At 34.7% G+C, this 17,862-nt stretch overlaps 1 protein-coding gene across 1 annotated transcript in view; it reads left to right on the forward strand.

Moving 5' to 3' along the window:
* The window catches only part of LOC106661238, a 62,686-nt gene extending 47,489 nt beyond the window's left edge, over nucleotides 1-15,197 (forward strand). The window contains exons 3-5 of the mRNA XM_014384513.2: nucleotides 10,465-10,905; nucleotides 10,964-11,071; nucleotides 13,712-15,197. Coding sequence (XP_014239999.1) covers nucleotides 10,567-10,905; nucleotides 10,964-11,071; nucleotides 13,712-14,362 — 1,098 coding nt within the window. The 5' untranslated portion in view covers nucleotides 10,465-10,566 and the 3' untranslated portion in view covers nucleotides 14,363-15,197. The remainder of the gene's footprint in view (nucleotides 1-10,464; nucleotides 10,906-10,963; nucleotides 11,072-13,711) is intronic.
* Nucleotides 15,198-17,862: the final 2,665 nt, after the last annotated feature.

The following is a 17,862-nucleotide window of genomic DNA, read 5'->3' on the forward strand; positions in this document are numbered from 1 at the left end:
AACCGTACAGCCATTTATTTATAGGTCTTCAGTCCTACGAGAGACGGGGATTAGAAGTGGGTCCTCCGGCAATAAAAAACCACTTTTACAACCCCCGTGGACGGGATTAGTTGTGCAAGTAATCGGCGGGATGAGAGGACGACCACTCTTCCTCCGGTTTATCTCGGGATTTCAAAGCCCATTCGTTTCGAGTTGCGAAACTAGCCGGAGAGAGGCCCCTCTTAGGAGAGTTAGGACCGACCTTGCCTTTGCAATCTCAACTCCGACCCGGACCATCTCCGTTTTCCAGGCCGTTCGGACATTTTTTTTAAACAATCAAATTTCACAAGGGAATAATTTTTCGGCGAAGTTTAACAAAAAAAAAATAAAAAAAATACACCTCTCTGATAAGACATAAGAAGACACAGATGCAAGTTAAGAAACCAGGAAAACAACGACACTTGACCCATAATTAATCCATATGTTTATCAGTTATAATAGATCGTATTAATTATTTAAATTAAATTTGCTTTTTAACTAAAAAAGGTAGTGTCACGAGCGGGATTCGAACCCACGACCTTCGGGATGGACCTAACCATCCCTAACCATCCCTAACCATCCCTAACCGTTTATAACAAAATCCCGCCAAACTAAAAATTTAAAAAAAATTGCAATGTACTCTGGTTCATTTGAACTCTGAGACCTGCCAGAGGTTAGATTAAAATCTTATAGTAGCATGAGTGTGTATGTTTGTTGTATGTGTTCTAGGAATATTGCGTCTGAAAGATAGGTAAATAAACTTAATAATAACAAAATACTAATAAACATATGGATCGTTTAACAACTAAAGGTATATGGCAGAAAAGTGATGAAAAATGCAGAAAAGAATGCATATTTTCGCGATTATAGAATATGTGACAAGGACAAATATGCGAGAAGCCGGCAATGACCAGAGTAGTTTAAAAAAAAAATTAAAATAGAATAAAAATTGTAACTTTCAATGTTGATCTTGGACAATATTATTGCTATTTTTTTTCCAGTCATCTTACTAATTTTTAGACTTTTTATTATAAAAAATTTCGGCATCGTAAAGAATAGGACACGGAATAAGTTGTGGTCCAAAAAAGCGATAATCTGATTACTAGTTAAAGTGGGGTAAATTTCGGTTCAATCGTTTGAAAGCAGTCTGAAATCAAATAGAAGGCCGTTTTTTGCAAATCTTTGCTCAGCACAAGAAACTTTGGTTGTCCAATGCTTTATTACTATTTATTATTAGTTTGTTTATGTCCATCTAGTGTTTTTCCCATTTTAAAGAAAAGAGCGGCGGCGGAATTCAAAAGGTTTTAGAAATGTAAAACACACAAAACTGTGTAAATTGTCCGCAGCACTTGTATACATTAGAATGGCACGAAAGCAGACAGTTTCATGTCTCTTATTCGAAGATCATGAGCAGCCTCAGTTGTCCTCAAAATATCACTATAAAGTTCGAACGACCTTATCAAAGTTACTTTCAAAGCATGTCCCTTCCGGGAATTCTTTATCCGTTGAGTGTGCGACCTTGCACCTTACAGAAGTCATGCTGCTGGAGAACAATGGGAACAAAATGGGTGGGTGCGCGTGTCGATTCGACACCTTTATTCCCAATTAAAAAAACGACTAATAAAATAAAATTTAAATATTATAAATTTATTATAAAAAAGGATAAAACGAACGTCAATCAATCACTATTTTTTTTCATTGATGTATCTGCGTATTCACGCTGCAGACAAAGTCACCCAATTTTTTTAATTGTTTTTATCAATTTAGGGAGGACAGACCATCCTTTCCATGGTGCTGACAAAACAAGACAGGAAAAATTGTGATATCTCGTTAGTAAACACTACTAGATTACCTTAGAAAAACATGGCCTTCTAAAACATCAAAGAGTTTTTAAATTAAAAATTGATTTAATTAAATTGGTTTAATTTTATCTTTGACATAAGGGGCAAAAATTCTTTAGGAAAATTTTTAATTTTTTTAATCTTTGTTGTTGTAAATGGATAATTTTTTATGCATAAGAGATAGATTTACAATTAGCAAGTGACACGTGCCATCAGACGATCATTATATAGAATTTACTCGCTAATTTAGACTAAAAATTTTAAAAAAAATCTTCCTAGAGATGTGAAGCACTAGAAACAAAATAAATTATGAAGTATGATCATAAAAATATGGCCAAATATTCATGTTTATGCTCAGATGTAATGTTAGGGGGGGGGGGGCAATATTAAGACGTGGTCATCATCGATCACGTACCTAGGACTTTAGCTGGATAGTAAACTGAATTTTACTACTCATGTAAGCATTCCTGTGAACACTAAAAAAGCAAATATTACATAAAGTTCCTCCTTGCGCTCCTCAATAGAAAATTTCTTCTCAATGAAAAAAAATCCTTTATCTACAGGGTGTCCCAGTTCCTTCTGACGAAACTCAGGGAATCGATTCTACTCTTCGTTTGGAGCAAAAAATGCTCAGGAGAAAATTTTCGGAAAGTTCACTATTTTGAAGATATTCGTCAATTTAGGTTTTATCAACTTTTCACTACCTTGCCACATAAAAACGCTTACAACTTCCAAAATGTTGAGACTACAATAAATCCAATTACACCATTTGAAAGAACGCTAAATTTGCTGTAAGATAATTCTATTTGCAATAATCTGAATGACATAAAATGTTAGCCAATATCAGTTGGAACATGTCAGAATTACAGAATTTAAAAATTTGGTCATGATTGCACGTTCTACTGAGGTTACAAAAAAATACCTACAACTTGTCAAATTTCACAAAAACTTCATCTAATATGCTTTACGTTGATATATCCAGGTTTTTAAATAACGTTCAAGGAGAGTTGAAAAATCAACGTAACTTTCCGAAAATTTTCTCCTGAGCATTTTTTGCTCCAAACGAAGAGTAGAATCGATTCCCTGAGTTTCGTCAGAAGGAACTGGTACACCCTGTATAAAGCCAAATGCTCCACAAACATCAAAACTATAAATAGTACAAAACAAAACTTTCAAATAATTCCCCAGGCACACTAAAACTAGTCTGTTCAATTGTAGAACAGGTACTGAACCAAACAATTTATTTGTATGTGTATAATGTATGTATTACGTAAGAATTACACACATTAGGAGCATTGGGAGCAGCTACAGCCAAGAATATGATGTTAAAATTATGTAAATAATGAATAAATAGTGAATACTTTCCTTGTATGTAAATATCTACAATTAAAAAAAATTTCACCGTAACTATATAATTAATCCTTTTACGTAAGGTTTTGGTTGAAATGAAAAAGTTAGTGTCACGAGCGGGATTCGAACCCACGACCTTTGGCACAATACGCCGCTGCTCTACCACTTGAACTATCGTGATATCGATCCACTCGGACACCACCAAAACCTTACATAAAAATATTAATTATTTGAAAGAAGTAATTTGGTCAATAGACCACTAAATATAATGGACATAACTGTAACGTTTTATTATATTTATTTTTTAATTTTAGGTGTTTAAGTAATATGGAATGTTTTTTGAGTAGTATGGAAATTTTTTAGTCTAATTTGTTTTTGTTTAAAAAGCACAATTCCATGTGGGGTTTTCTTTAAAGTAAATTCATTACTTATTTAAACATTTATTTGGACATTTCGAGAATTTACACATTCAGGATCATTGTAAAAAAATATTCACTTTTCAATATACAGTTTCTTTAAAAAAATTTAATTTAATAATTTAAAAAACCTATCTTCTAAAAGGTGCCTAATATAAATAAAACAAGTAATCTAAAATGGAAAAAGAAGTAGGGCGAAAAATTGTAAATACATTTTTTTACAATTTTGCTAAAATTTCATCTTCCAATGTACAATGTTTACATTAACTCGATATAATTAGTGTCAGCAAATTATAATTGTTAATTATATAATTCATTAATTTTATATTAATTTAATTAATTTATTCTAATTTTATTGACTAATTAAATTAAGTTCTTAAATATTAATATTATCATTTTGTATTAAAAAATGTGGCAAAAATATATTTGTTTTCAGCTGATTTATCTGTCTACATATTTGGGTCTTTTATCACTATAATACCACAGACCGCATTCATGATTTCTGAATAATTATCACTATAACATTTTTAGCAGCTAGGATGTAACGTATATAATCGACATGTGCCGTATGGAAATTATTCTTACAGACATTGTACTGAAACAATCTTTCGTTAAGAATTCCATGTATTGGAAGCCTTGGAAAACATCTTTTTTGTGGGGATTCCACTAAAATGTTAAGGTTAATTGTTTAAATATGCGACGTTTTGTAGTTCGTGACAAATAAGCTTGGTGGAAAAAAAGAAAAAACAAAATGTTCACAACTGACAAAATTATGATACGCCCATCGATGGAAAATGATTAGTGATGAGACTGTTGATAAAAGTGTGACAAACTGTTTATTTATTTATACTCTGAAAGGCAAAAAATTACGCTCAATTTATTTTATTTCATTTTCTCGATAAAAGAAAATTCTACTTTCAATTTATCTCACTGTTTTTATCAATAAATATATTTTTATGCTATGTTTTAAATTGGGAATATCAATTAGAGGTAAACGCACTTAATCTTTAATCCAAAACAAGTACAAAGAATTTTTCAATATTTACTTTTGACGGTATTCAAAATGTGTGGTGATTAGTGACCGTTAATCGATATTTATTTAGAAATCGTGAGGTGCGGTCTGGTGTGATGTAGGTTTCAGAAAAACATTTTCTTTATCGTGCCTTTTTCTGAAACCTACATCACACCAGACCGCACCTCACGATTTCTGAATAGGTATTTAAAATGTTCATTCAGTCTCATTTGAATTTTGAAGCAATGAACTGTTTAGTTTTCATCTTTGTTTTCTTAATTTTAATTTTTAAACTTCAAAATGCCACTTAGTGCTGAGCTTGTTGCGCGCGGTGTGGCACTTATTGATGATGGGCGTTCCATCAAGTATGCTGTTATTACCATCGGATTTCCTTAGGAAACACTGCGAGACGTCGTTAGACTTTTTCTAACACTGGGTGCTACTATAGAATGCCCGGTTCTGGGCTCCATAGGGTAACAGACTCATAGGATAACCGTTTTTTGACTTTGAAGATTTTGCGAAACCGGCACCCTACTGTTTAAGTCATTCATCAGCTCCAGGAAGTTCGAGGTGTCCAAATTTCTGAACGCACTGCTCGAAAAAGATTAAATCAGTATGGACTGATGGCTTTCCGTCCCGTAATAGGACCAGAATTGACCAGAACACAGAGTTGTACGGCTCACTCGAGAACATCTGCTGTACTTTTTACAGATGAATGTAGATTTCCTCTAGATCTCCAGATGGGCGTGAAAGACTGTGAAAAAGACGATATGAAAGGTACGAAACCTGCAATTTTGCCCAGAGCCGACCTTTTCGACGTAGCTCACTGATGGTTGGACGGGAATTTCAATAGTGATTCTCACAGAGTTGGTTGTTGTTCGAGGAGGGTCTTTGACGGCCAATCGCTATGTGGGTGAATTTTTGGAACATCGTGCTTTGCCTATCCTCGATGAAATCAGAGACAATCCTATTCTAATGCAGGATAATGCCCGTCCACATGTCGCTCGTATAGTACAACGTACCTTCAACAGCATAACATCAGGGTCTTAGCCTGCTCGTTCTCCAGACTTGAACCCCATCGAACATTTACGGGATAACCTCAAAAGACGGCACGTCCATCACTTCCTGATACACTCCACGAACTTGAAAGGACTCTTCGTGAAGAATGGGCTAACCTCCAGCAAAAAGACATTTCCAGACTGGTAGTAATTAAGGCAAGAGGAGGAAATACGCGATATTGAAATGTTAATTAAAAATCTAAAACAAATTTTAACTGTCGGTCTTTTTTTATTTTCTTTAGAAGTTTAGATTTTTTTACTTTTTTAGACAAAGATCAAATTATTGAAGTGTTAAAAAACGTGAAACTTTGATTCATATATAAAAATATATACAAATCAAGCTATATGACAATAGGTGGAATTTTTTGCGTCAGTGTATAAGCTCAAATTTTCACTGTGATAAACTGAATATAAAATTTAATACTACATAAGATTAATTCAATTTGTTGGATAGCTTAAAAATTTTAGTGGATGGTGAAATCAACAAGCAAGATGTTTATCGAAAATCTATTGAAATTTGACTATCTAATTTTTTCTTTGTTAAAATAAGTCACACCAAAATATCATATTATTTATACTAGGATTTCTTGAATTCACTTTTCTTTAAGCTGTTTGTTCAGAATGGCAGAATTTACACCTAGGAACTACTTAGCTAGGAAATACTTGGCTTTCTAAATAGTTGTCCTAGTAGAGTAGTTTAGGGAATTTGAAAAACTTACCTTAAAGAATTTCTTATAGTTCTGAAGGTTTTTTCCACATTTTTTAAAGCGTTCGGAGAGAGAACGTCACAAGGCTGTGAATTGATGGTGAGGTTTGACGTGCCAGGCCAATAGCTTTATGAAGACAAAGGCCCTTTTGTTCTATAAATTAATTTAGCTTCCCTTTGAACTCCCCCTTGGGAGCATTAGAAAGATTTACAACGGCGAATGCCCTCGGACCCGCTACCAGCCGGCCACCCGATAAGAGCAAACGGACACACTTGAAAATGTGGAAAAATATTACGAAACCGGCCGTGACTCATTTTTGTCACCGTGTCAAATTGGAAACCGCTTGACGTTGATGGATTGGTCCCGGAATGGAATGGAGCCTGGATTTACTTCGGCCCAGAGACCGAAATCGAATAGCATTAGAATAGCTATGTGAGTCAAATATTCTAAACAATTTAAAGTCATAAAGACAGGGCAAGGTTCCAACACTGAAGAAAGCTCGTAAATAAGTTAGTTCTTCATTTGATTGTGGCCTCAATTGTCTAAGTTGAACGAACAAATAAAAACCTTTTGAGTTGAGAGTCTTAGCCTTTAAAGAAGAGCGAGTCCACAATAGTACTTCATAAGATTGAAGTACTAAGTTTTTTGGTTGGTTCAGCAATGACCTAATAAATTTGTTATTATAAAAAAAACTTAAGCTAATTTTAATTATAATTCCAACATTAAAAAAATCGTATAATAAGCCGAAAATATAATTCTTTCTTATTCTATGATCTTAACAGCAAGTATTTAACTAGGTCCATAGTCTGTTTCTAACATTTATTAGGTCAAGGTGGCCCGCTTGACCAAATAAATTCTTTTCAATTAATTAAGGCTTTGGTTGAGAAAAAAGTCAGCGTCACAAGCGAGATTCGAACCCACGACCTTCGGCTAAATACGCCGCTGCTCTACCACTTGAGCTATCGTGACTTCGATCCACTCGGACACTAACTTCCCATCTCAACCTCACTGTTTCTAACGTACTGAAGAAATGTCTTAAGAAGCCATTTTAAACAGAAATTGTATATTTACTTCCTTCGTTCAAAAATTAAAATAGATAAAAACAGAACAGATACCTTGTATTTTTTCAGGATTTTTAATGCAGTAGTAGGAACGTTTTTCGGTAGGAAGAACCTAATGAAATAGTTTCCAGTTCGACTAATGATTTCAGTTCTATCAGAACATGATTTCAGCACTGAAAAATGCTGATATTTCTACATTAATTTGATGGAAATAGTGTTTGAACTTTGTCAATCCAAAATAAAATTTGAAAAGTCTAAACAACTGTAGCTTGTAATCATTGTGTAAGCATCACTAAAAGCTTTAAATACGTCGAAGTTTGATATGAAAGATTGTTCCATTGTGGGTGTACTGAAATAACATAATTTTTTGTCGGTTGATAGTTTTTCTGATGGTAGTCTTAGCAGTGTTAGCTTATTTGAATAGGGCAGCACTACCCAATGATGAAAGCTCTTAATAATCGTAAATCTACATTAATTTGATTCGCCTCTGCGGACTCTCTTTGGCTTGAAAGAAAAATTACAATAGATTGTAATATAATATTGGTTAAAAAAATCAAGTTATTAGTTCGATTCAATTCTCTTCACGTGGGAACCGAAATAAGTAGTCATCTAAAATAGCTTTTGTGTTTGTAGCCTTAACTAGATGAAAAAATCAGATAATGTTTCTAAAATTGAATAAAGCTCTAAAACTCATAAGTGATAAAAGCAGAAAAGTTTACTTGCAGTCGAGTCAAATCAAGTCTATCTTTCAATGTTACCATAGGTCACAAATAAATTCTAGGAATTCTGATTAAGCCCAAAATGAGCTAAAAGTGTCTTACATGAATGAGTTTAAAGTTAAAAAGCGAATGCTTAGTTGATTTAGTCAGGTTCGAGCGCTTAAAAAGTCTACTTTATTAAGCCAAACTGAAGCCCGTTTATTTCTCACCCCCAGTTATATAATTTTTTTTATGATCGAGCCGCTTTGAAAGGTAGGTAATAAATAATTTTCAAATGCCATAAACACAAACAAAAATCAAAATAAACTGTTTAAAAGCTAGACTACGAAAAGGGCAGCAGAATCATCAATTATCCTTGTAGGAAACACCAAGATTGCACGAAATTATTGCCTCTTTTATCTGATGGATGACTCCAAAAGTAAACATAAAAAACAGATTCTCGTCCATAATTGAAACCGCACCTGGCATTTGCCTCTTTCGATGTAACAAAATTTTTCTTTCTATTTTTTCGGGTCTTCTAACAAGTGAACAAAAGTTGAAGGTGATAAGTTCTTCGGTCGGATTAGTGAAAGCCGACGTGGGCTATTCGGAAGGGGCATCTGTGCCATCTCGGTAATGGCTTGAGATTTTCACTTTTAGGAATATCTTTTGATAGATAGCACGTCTCAGATTGTTAAAAACGTAATTTTCAAATATGTAAAAACGTTAAGACCTTTCGTTGACTGGTCGAAAATTGCGATTGTACGTTGTATAATGTAAAACTGTACATGGATGTACATGACCTGTAAAAACAAAAATTTTTTGCATGTCTAATTCCAAAGACGCAAATTTTAGAAATATTTCTAAAGAAAGAAAAACGGCTTACCAAAATCATTAAATGAAGTTTTTTCGGAGGATCTACGGAAGAGGTCAACACAGAGAAAAACTTCCTTTCGGTTTTCGTCGAGCTTTCGACAGTTTTTATACTGTCATCTTCAGGGCCTGTTTTATTATCATATAAAAAAACACAAAAATTAAAAACATGAAAAACAAATTGCACAAAAATTGAAATATCTTACTTAAACCTTAATGGGGAAATAAAAAGACATGGTGTTTTGGGCACAGAAGTACATTTTTTTTTTGTTGTGCTCAGCATCTAAACATTATTTAAATTGAATAAATTTATAACTAAAAATTACAACTATAAGTACAATAAAAATATTAAAAAACGTGGTCGAGAAAAGGTTACCTCATAAAAGTCTAAAAAACTCGTAAAAACCTTCCTTTTTTTGTTTTCAGGTACATGCAATCACAGAGTGTTTCTTATACATACATATATACACTGAGCACAAAAAAAAAAAAAAAAACGTAATGTACTTCTGTGCCCAAAACATCATGTCTTTTTATTTCCCCATTAAGGTTTAAGTAAGATACTTCAATTTTTGTGCAATTTGTTTCTCATGTTTTTAATTGTTGTGTTTTTTATATGATAATAAAACAGGCCCTGAAGATGACAGTATAAAAACTGTCGAAAGCTCGGCGAAAACCGAAAGGAAGTTTTTCTCTGTGTTGACTTCTTCCGTAGATCCTCCGAAAAAACTAAATGTTTCCAGCAGGTCGATAATCCAGCTCATCGTTACAAAATCATTAAATGTTACTTTTTTTTTAAAGTTGATTATGGAAGTAAGCGAGTCTGGTCGCACTGGGTCACTTACTGATATTACAGTTCCCCAGTGAAGATGGCGTAAAAACAAAAACGAGGTTGAGTAACATGGAAAACCACGAGAGTAGACGGACCCAGTGACCGAGTAGCAGCTCACCATACTTTTGTTTTATAATAAGTTTTTCTTTTTGTCTATCTTTCCTTGTCAGCACAAGTCTATTTTGTCTACTTCTTTACGACTGCCCAATGCAATAGCTCAAGAACACTTGTGTAAAGCCCAAGATTTACAACTGCCATACGTGACTTTTAAAAATTCAAGACCTTTTGTAGAATAAATGAGATAAGGCCGTACTTTAATGCGTTGTCCTTCACTTTTCGTCTTCGGGTCCGCCTTACATCGCTGGTTTTACCTTTGCATTGTCTTTATTTCAAAATATTCTTTGTTATCTTTGTTCAAGACGTTATATTTTCTCAGACATCTACATTTCGTTGGAATAATAATTTCTAATAAAAATTGTAATCCCAGACCACCATAGACCGTTGTTTTTTTAACGTTCTATGCCTAAACTTTTGTTTGAATAATGATTTTTTTAGCTGTTCTTTAAATAATTTAAATTAACTTCTTTTTAATTTATTATAGGCTGGATGGTTTGGACTGGATGAGAAGAAAAATATCAAGGATTTTTCTGTAAATCTATCCTTAGGATTTCTATTTATGGAGGATTCACATTAGTTTTCAACCATGTATATGAATAATAGCCTGATGGTTGGAACGGTGGACGCAGGAGGGGCGACGCCTCGCACCCCTGAGATCCTCAACTCTCTCATGTCGATGACAAACCCTTTCGAAATACTCAAAAACGGCCCCAGGATGGCATCGTCGCCCCAGTCGGACAGCAACTCGTCGTCCAGCTCGCCGCCGAGCGTGCAGCATACATGTTCGCAGCTGATCAAAGAAGGTCTGAAGCATACGATACAGTCGAAAAGACGGAACCACAGCGAGCCCGGCCTCCAAGAAAAGGCCAAGGAAGAGGAATCGACCAACACGGACATTCCCATCGGAGAAACTTCCTGCGATGGGGTAAGTATTAGAAAATCGTCAATCACAGTCTCCCTGTATTGATTGATGATGTGTTTAGTTGACCCCGGAGGACGAGGAAAGGCGGAGGAGAAGAAGAGAAAGGAATAAAATCGCTGCGACAAAATGCCGTCTCAAGAAGAGGGAAAAAACTGTGAATTTAGTTCAGGTATCACCAGTTTTTAATAACATAACATTTCTATAGCTTATTGAACAAAATTTACAATTTTCTAAATTTCTTTGTAAAGCATATGGTTGTGGTTCTCGAATGATAGTATAAATTGTTGGTTAAAAGTGAAGGAGATTTTCCTAAGTATATACCGTGGAAGAGAGAGGGTAACGGCACCTATTAGTGACATGTTACCAACTATTTGTAACTTAAATTTGATAAAATAGGCGTTTTTGGAGAAAATACCTGGGTATTTTACAAGACTTGGTTTATGTACTTACTATGTTTATATGTTTCCTCCAAAACTGGCAATGGAGTTGAGCCAAAGAGGGCACAATGAAAATAGCTTCAGGGCCCGGCACCCGGCTCATGGACCTCTTCTTGCCACAGTTCTGAAAATGGCACGGGAACATGTGAATTGGATATTGGAAGATTGGGGACGAGTTCTTTTTACAGATGAGGTGAGAGTTGGCCTCAAATCTTCAGATGGGCGTTATTTCATATGTAGACGGTCAGGTGAAAGGTATGTCCCATGCTGTACGGTTCCTGCTGGTGGCATTCCGTGGTGGGTCATTAATGTTCTGGGGTGGCATTTCCTTGGACGCCCACGCCGAGTTGTACGAGAAAGATCTTTCACTTCACAGAGGTACTTACAAGACATAATCGAATAACATTAAGTTCCATTTGCCCCCACATTGGTTAGAGATTCTTACTAATGTGGGATAATGCCACGCACCATAGAGAACGCATTGAACTATGTTGGAATTGAGTACTTGGCGTTGGCAGCTCGAATTGCAGATTTGAACCCAATGGAACACATTTGGGACCAACTAAGTGACGAGTACGACGGCGAAACCCCGAGAATTTGAAACGCCTGTTTTTGATGAATGGGAAAGAATTACTCAGGATTTTGTCAGAAAACTTTTCCAAGGAATGTGAGGTTTCCTGCAGTTACCACGGTACACAATAGGTGTCACCACCATTGCAGGAATGGACTCGTTCTCCACTCTTTAACCAATCAGAGTGGAGCAATTCCGTATAAAGCAAGGGTTTTCCCCGGGAAACTCGTTTCTCTGAAGAGCTCTTACTATCTACTTGGACAAGCCGTTTACTCCAGCTCAACAGCATGGGCACTCGCAGCATCAGCTGCGCTCTCTCGCCTTCTCACAGCCGACATTTTTACTGGCCACCTGCTGCATGAGTCCCTTATTCTGCTGCCGAGTCTACAGACTCACGATGTCAGAACGCGGCCCCGGACCTCACCCAACGGCACACAAGTCCTGGCCTCCAAAGGAGCCACCAAAACTTCTATTCGCTAAAGAATACAAAGATTTTTAACGGACGTATTTTAATAAAAACACATAAAGGCAAATGCTTCTTAATAAAAGAGATTTTTCATTACTTTCTCTAGCATTCCTGATTCGATGGAGGTCGATTTTGTTAGTAAAACCAATGCACCCTCAGTAAAATGAATTTCTACAAAGCTGATTATATATCAAATTAATTTTTATGTCGATGGTATGAAAAATGTATCTGTTTATATCATATTATTTCTTGAAAATACAAGATTTATTTGTTCTTTTTCACATCACAGAATTAGGATTCTGTCTTCATGTCAACCATGTTGTCATGACCTTCCTTTATCGTGCAGCCATTAGGTACACGTTTAAATAGTCAGAATCTGATCATTTGCTTGATGTGGAAAAGCAATTTTTCTTTTCCTTTTTGGATTCGCTCCATCATCAAGTATATTCCTAACTTGATTGTCTGTAAAAATTTCATTTCTGCTGCTTGGATTCGTAGATCCTCTCCAGTGGGATCTTCGTAGTTCACTTTCCTATTTCAGCACTAAGTTGCCATCAGTTTGTAAAATTTGAGTTAGATTTCTTTTCATACATCTTCCCAAGAGATCAGTGAATAGGGCCGTTCATTCTTTGGAACTGTCCAATCTTTGTGGCTATTCACAGATATGATTACCTCAAAGGCCATTGCTTTGGTTTTGCTAGAAGAGATTTTCAAGTAAACTTATCTTGCATTAGTGAACACAAATCATTTTCTATTTATTTTATAACTACCTGATTGTCCTCAGACAGAAGCATAGTTGTCCATTTCTATTAGGAATATGCCAAAAATTGTCAGGTCACAATATGGTCTGTCGATGTAAATGTTAAAAAGCACAGGTCATAAACAACATCCCTGTAGAACGCCTCACATTAATTTCTATCAGCCCTGTGAGGATTTCAGTTTCCTCATATAAATTCTTTATCACTCTTATGCTGACTCTATGGGAAATCCCCTATGATCTGTAATGTTCCATAAGATGCTTTTGCAACATGTGTTTGCAGATTTTCTCGTTTTATTTTATATTTCTTTATTGTATTCATCTAGCCTTGCTTATTCCTTTCATGTTTATTCTGTTTTTACTTATTTCTGTTCATTTTTATATATATTAATTGTTAATAATTTAAAAATAAATTCTTAGACAATCTTCTTCATTTTCATGCCATACAACTTCAAATTAAATTAGTCAAATTAGTTCAACAAGCTGGTAAACACTTTTTAAACTGTGGAATAGTTGTGCAATTTTCTGTCAAAAACCGTACAAATATTTTGTTCATCTGTATTTGTTTTTGTCCACAGGAATCAGAATTGCTGGAAACCCAGAACCTTGATCTGAAAACTCAAATACAGAAGTTGGAGAACCAACGGCGCAAGCTTGTCGACATGCTGTCCATCCATGGACCAACCTGTACAAAGAGTTCATTTGAATCGAACCTGTCATTCCAAGAGCACTACCCGAGGTGCGACAGATATGTTTACTCAGAGCCACATTCATATAGAAAATCTTTGCATAGCTGTGAGTCCGTGTCCTACACCAGGAATTCGACAATGGAGTCAAACTACCAACGTAACACTGAAGACACAAGGTACTGCCGATCCAGTACGAGCACTTACAGTGGCTACGATGATGGTATCGTTAATGATACATCTGCTCTCATGAACTACTGCAGGGTCTCTGAGGAGGGCCCTGAAGGTTTCATGCATTCTGACACCACCGTCTACACAAACCTGAACGTTCGTAGCTCTCCAAATTTCGTGAACAGCCGTGACAGCCCGACCAGGATATGTACCAGGCCGACCAGCATCAGTCTGAACACATCGGGCTCAGAGTATGAGAGCAATACAGAACTCGTAGACAGTCCTAGTTTCCCACCAAGCAACTACCATCCATACGAGGAGGATAGCAGAAGCTATTCAGATGGATATTCAAGAGGAAGTTGTATCTCTTAAATGGACACTAAAACATTATTAAACAGCAAATGACCACCTTCATTTACCACTGTTGTATTTAAAAAAAAAAAAAATCGCAAACTCATATCCTCTCATTTAAATGTCTGTGGTGCTCAGTGAAATGCAAATTGATTCAGCATTCTAATCGGAAACTGGTGGTTCATTTTTCTCTCATGATGAAATAAATGATAATCTTTGGTTATTGCTGTGATAGAAAGTTGTTACATGACTAATTTGTAAATAAGTTTTAAAAAAATCTTACTTATTGAAATGCCAATTGGTAAAAATTCACACCTTTGGTTTTTCTATTTGTATAAAGCTTTCATTCCATTGTTTATTATATTTTCTTTCTGTTGATAAGTAGAAAAAAATATATACCATTTAGTTTAGCATCAGATTTGTGTAGTCGTTACACATACAAGACAACTTAACATAAGTATTATTAAATTTGGCTTTAAGTATAACTTATTTCAATTTTCTAACTAATGATACTATAAATCTCCAAACGATCATATTTAAAAATCCACGTTACCAAATCGGAATTTGATTTTCTGAAAACGAGTGATAAAAATTTCATGTGCCATGTTTTAAAGCAAATGAATTTCTGCTGCCAAAGATGCTTTAATGTTAGATTAAGATTAATAAAAGAAATAATTAAAAATAAAATAAAACTATGAGCTTGAAAAGCATCAACTGTATATAATTCTAAAGTATACGCTCAATTAAAAGAAGCAGCACCACCTAGAAACATATTATTACTTATATTGAACACTGTAATGTATTAATCATGCTTGTTCAAAAAGACTTAAAATGTATTTTTATATTTTAAAATGTTTATTCTTTTTTGTCTTTTTTTCAAACCTTAAGTTACTTCATTTCTAGCTTATTGAGTTAAAATATTAATACAAAGGTAAGATACAGTTGTTTATCCTTTGATTTATCGTTTATATACATTTATTACATTGTTTCGACATATTCAAAACCAATTAACAAGAAATTCTAAAACTATGTTCACTTCAGATATTTGCCAAAGTTTACAATCATGAGACGAGGTTGGAGCCCCAGGCGAACCATTCACCAACTTATAGCGATCCATTGACTGTTGGTTTTCATACAAACAAAAACCGACTCAAATATACATAAATTCAAATACAGGGACGGCTTTTGTGCAGTTCATTTTGTCTTATTTGCAAACTGTTTATATTTTACGCCTACTTATGTGTATAATTTAATTTTTAAATTAAAAAATTATTTAAAACTAATTTAATCTACAATTAATTAAGGTTTTTAGTTGAGATAAAAAAGTCAATGGCACGAGCGGGATTCGAACCCACGATCTTTGGCTTGATACGCCGCTGCTCTACCACTTGAGCTCTCGTGACCTCGATCCACTCGGACACTAGCTTCCTATCTCAACCCACCTTTTGAATTTTCCCTCCTTTTTGCCATTTTTCAATGTGGCTTATCTAGCCGAAGATCATGGGTTCCAAACCCGCTCGTGAAACTGACTTTTTTATCTCAACTAAAAACCTTAATTAATTGGTCAAGCGGACTACGAAACTAGTGAATGGAATTAATTTAATATTGTTTTCTGTAAAAATTTATGGTGTGGAGTCAGTGAGCCACCATCATAGCATTTTTTTTCTTGCACAAAACCATCACTAAAGCTGCACTACTTATAACCAAAATTTTGTAATTTTTGTCAACCAACGATTGACTAGTCTTATCGACTAGTGTGCTCAGTAGGAAGATTGCTGGTGGTTGTGGTTTATTCATTGTGTTTCCTTGGCTGGATAGAAGGTAGGATAAATATTAAAAAAGAAGTTCACGAGCAGTGTATATGCACTATTACATTGATGCTCTTCATTCTTTTGTCCCATCCTAATGAGCATTTGACTTCCACTGTTATTTTTGTCTTCTTTTAATCTGTTGTAAGTAGTACCTGTATTTTTGTCTTATATTAGGTTGTAAAATAAGTCTGTAGCTATTTTGACGGTAAATTCAATTTCAGGCACTTTTAAGCAAATTTAATCAATGAAATCGTTTTGTTTACTACACAAGTTTGTAATTCTGTCCTCTCAGAACTTCTCAGTTTTAGATGGAGAAAAGGCTTACCCATTTAAAGAGCATGGAATAAGTGGACATAGGCGAATACAATGAGTCCCAGCAGTTTCTAGCGTGTGCAGTACTCATGGAGGCTTAATGTTATCTGGTGGCAAACAATCTCTTTATGATTAACCAATGCCGGTCATTTTATGTTTTAATCACTCCAATATTGTGCAATACACACTAGATTTAAGTATTAACGGTTTGGATGGAAGCTCATAATGAAGCATCCCTTCAATCCTGTAAAATGCAGATTAGTTTTTTTAGTACAATCCAGCTTTTGAAGTTGTAAACAGTGGGCTGTCTTCTCCAGGATTTTCCTATTTGAATATTCCTGTAAAATGTATAGGGCCAAATTTTCATCCCACATCAATCTTTTTATAAGCAGAATCAGATGGAAATGTGGTCCAGTAAATTCTCAGTCGGCATGTTAAAAGACCATATATTGTTCGGATAAACATGTCCAGCTGCTCTCAGTTATGTCGAAATACTTTTATGAGATATGTTAAGTGTCCCTGCAATGTCTCGTGTCATTGAGTGGGGGTTATTTGTGACAACAGCTTGAAGTTGCCTGGAGGGCTACCAAATTTCCACCTCTGAACTGAGCAAACCACTTACAGGTAGTTGTTTCTCCTAAAGTCATCACCACACACATATATAAACTACCACCTAACCATCCCTAAATTTTCTTATCAGTTTTCCCTTTGTGGTAATAAAGTGTGAATCTCAAATGAAACTCGCAAATAAAAACACCTTAACTTTTTAGAAAAATGTGTGGTGATTACCGACGATTTCCGAATAATTTTTAGAAAAAGTTCCTTCAAAACACAAGAGGGATAAAAACAATTGATTGAAAAATGCTATGGACTTATTTTAGAACTCAATAACATAATTACCACTAGAGTCGTTTTAACTCTTATGCAAAAATTAATTTTATGACGTTATTTATTTTAATTCTTTACAACATAAACTGTCCCTTTTTTCCTCAGATATTAAAATACAGTAATTCTGTATTGAAGATTGTTATTTTATAAAAAAATAACAGCTTTTTTTCAATTTTTTATTTTTAGATTTTCTCTAACTTTCTGATATTACAAACCTAGTTCTTTTGTTTAATAAACTAAAATGTGATAAGAGAACCCCTAAAGTATAAAAATGTTAAGTTAAACAATTAACAACTTCTTCAAAAATTCTCCTTTTGTTCTTTTTTTTTAATACATATACAATATAAGTTACAACAGAACAACTTTATACAACAGGCAAATAAATATTTTAGTTGGAAAAGAGAAGGTAAACAATCTAGGCCTGCTGGCTTAAAATAGTATTATAACGTTCTCAATCTAAGGAATTATAAATACAATGGTCTATTGAACAAAAATGGAGATGTCAAAGGA

Source organism: Cimex lectularius, unplaced genomic scaffold (assembly GCF_000648675.2).
Source record: "Cimex lectularius strain Harlan isolate CLEC.00 unplaced genomic scaffold, Clec_2.1 scaffold342, whole genome shotgun sequence".
NCBI lineage: Eukaryota > Metazoa > Arthropoda > Insecta > Hemiptera > Cimicidae > Cimex > Cimex lectularius.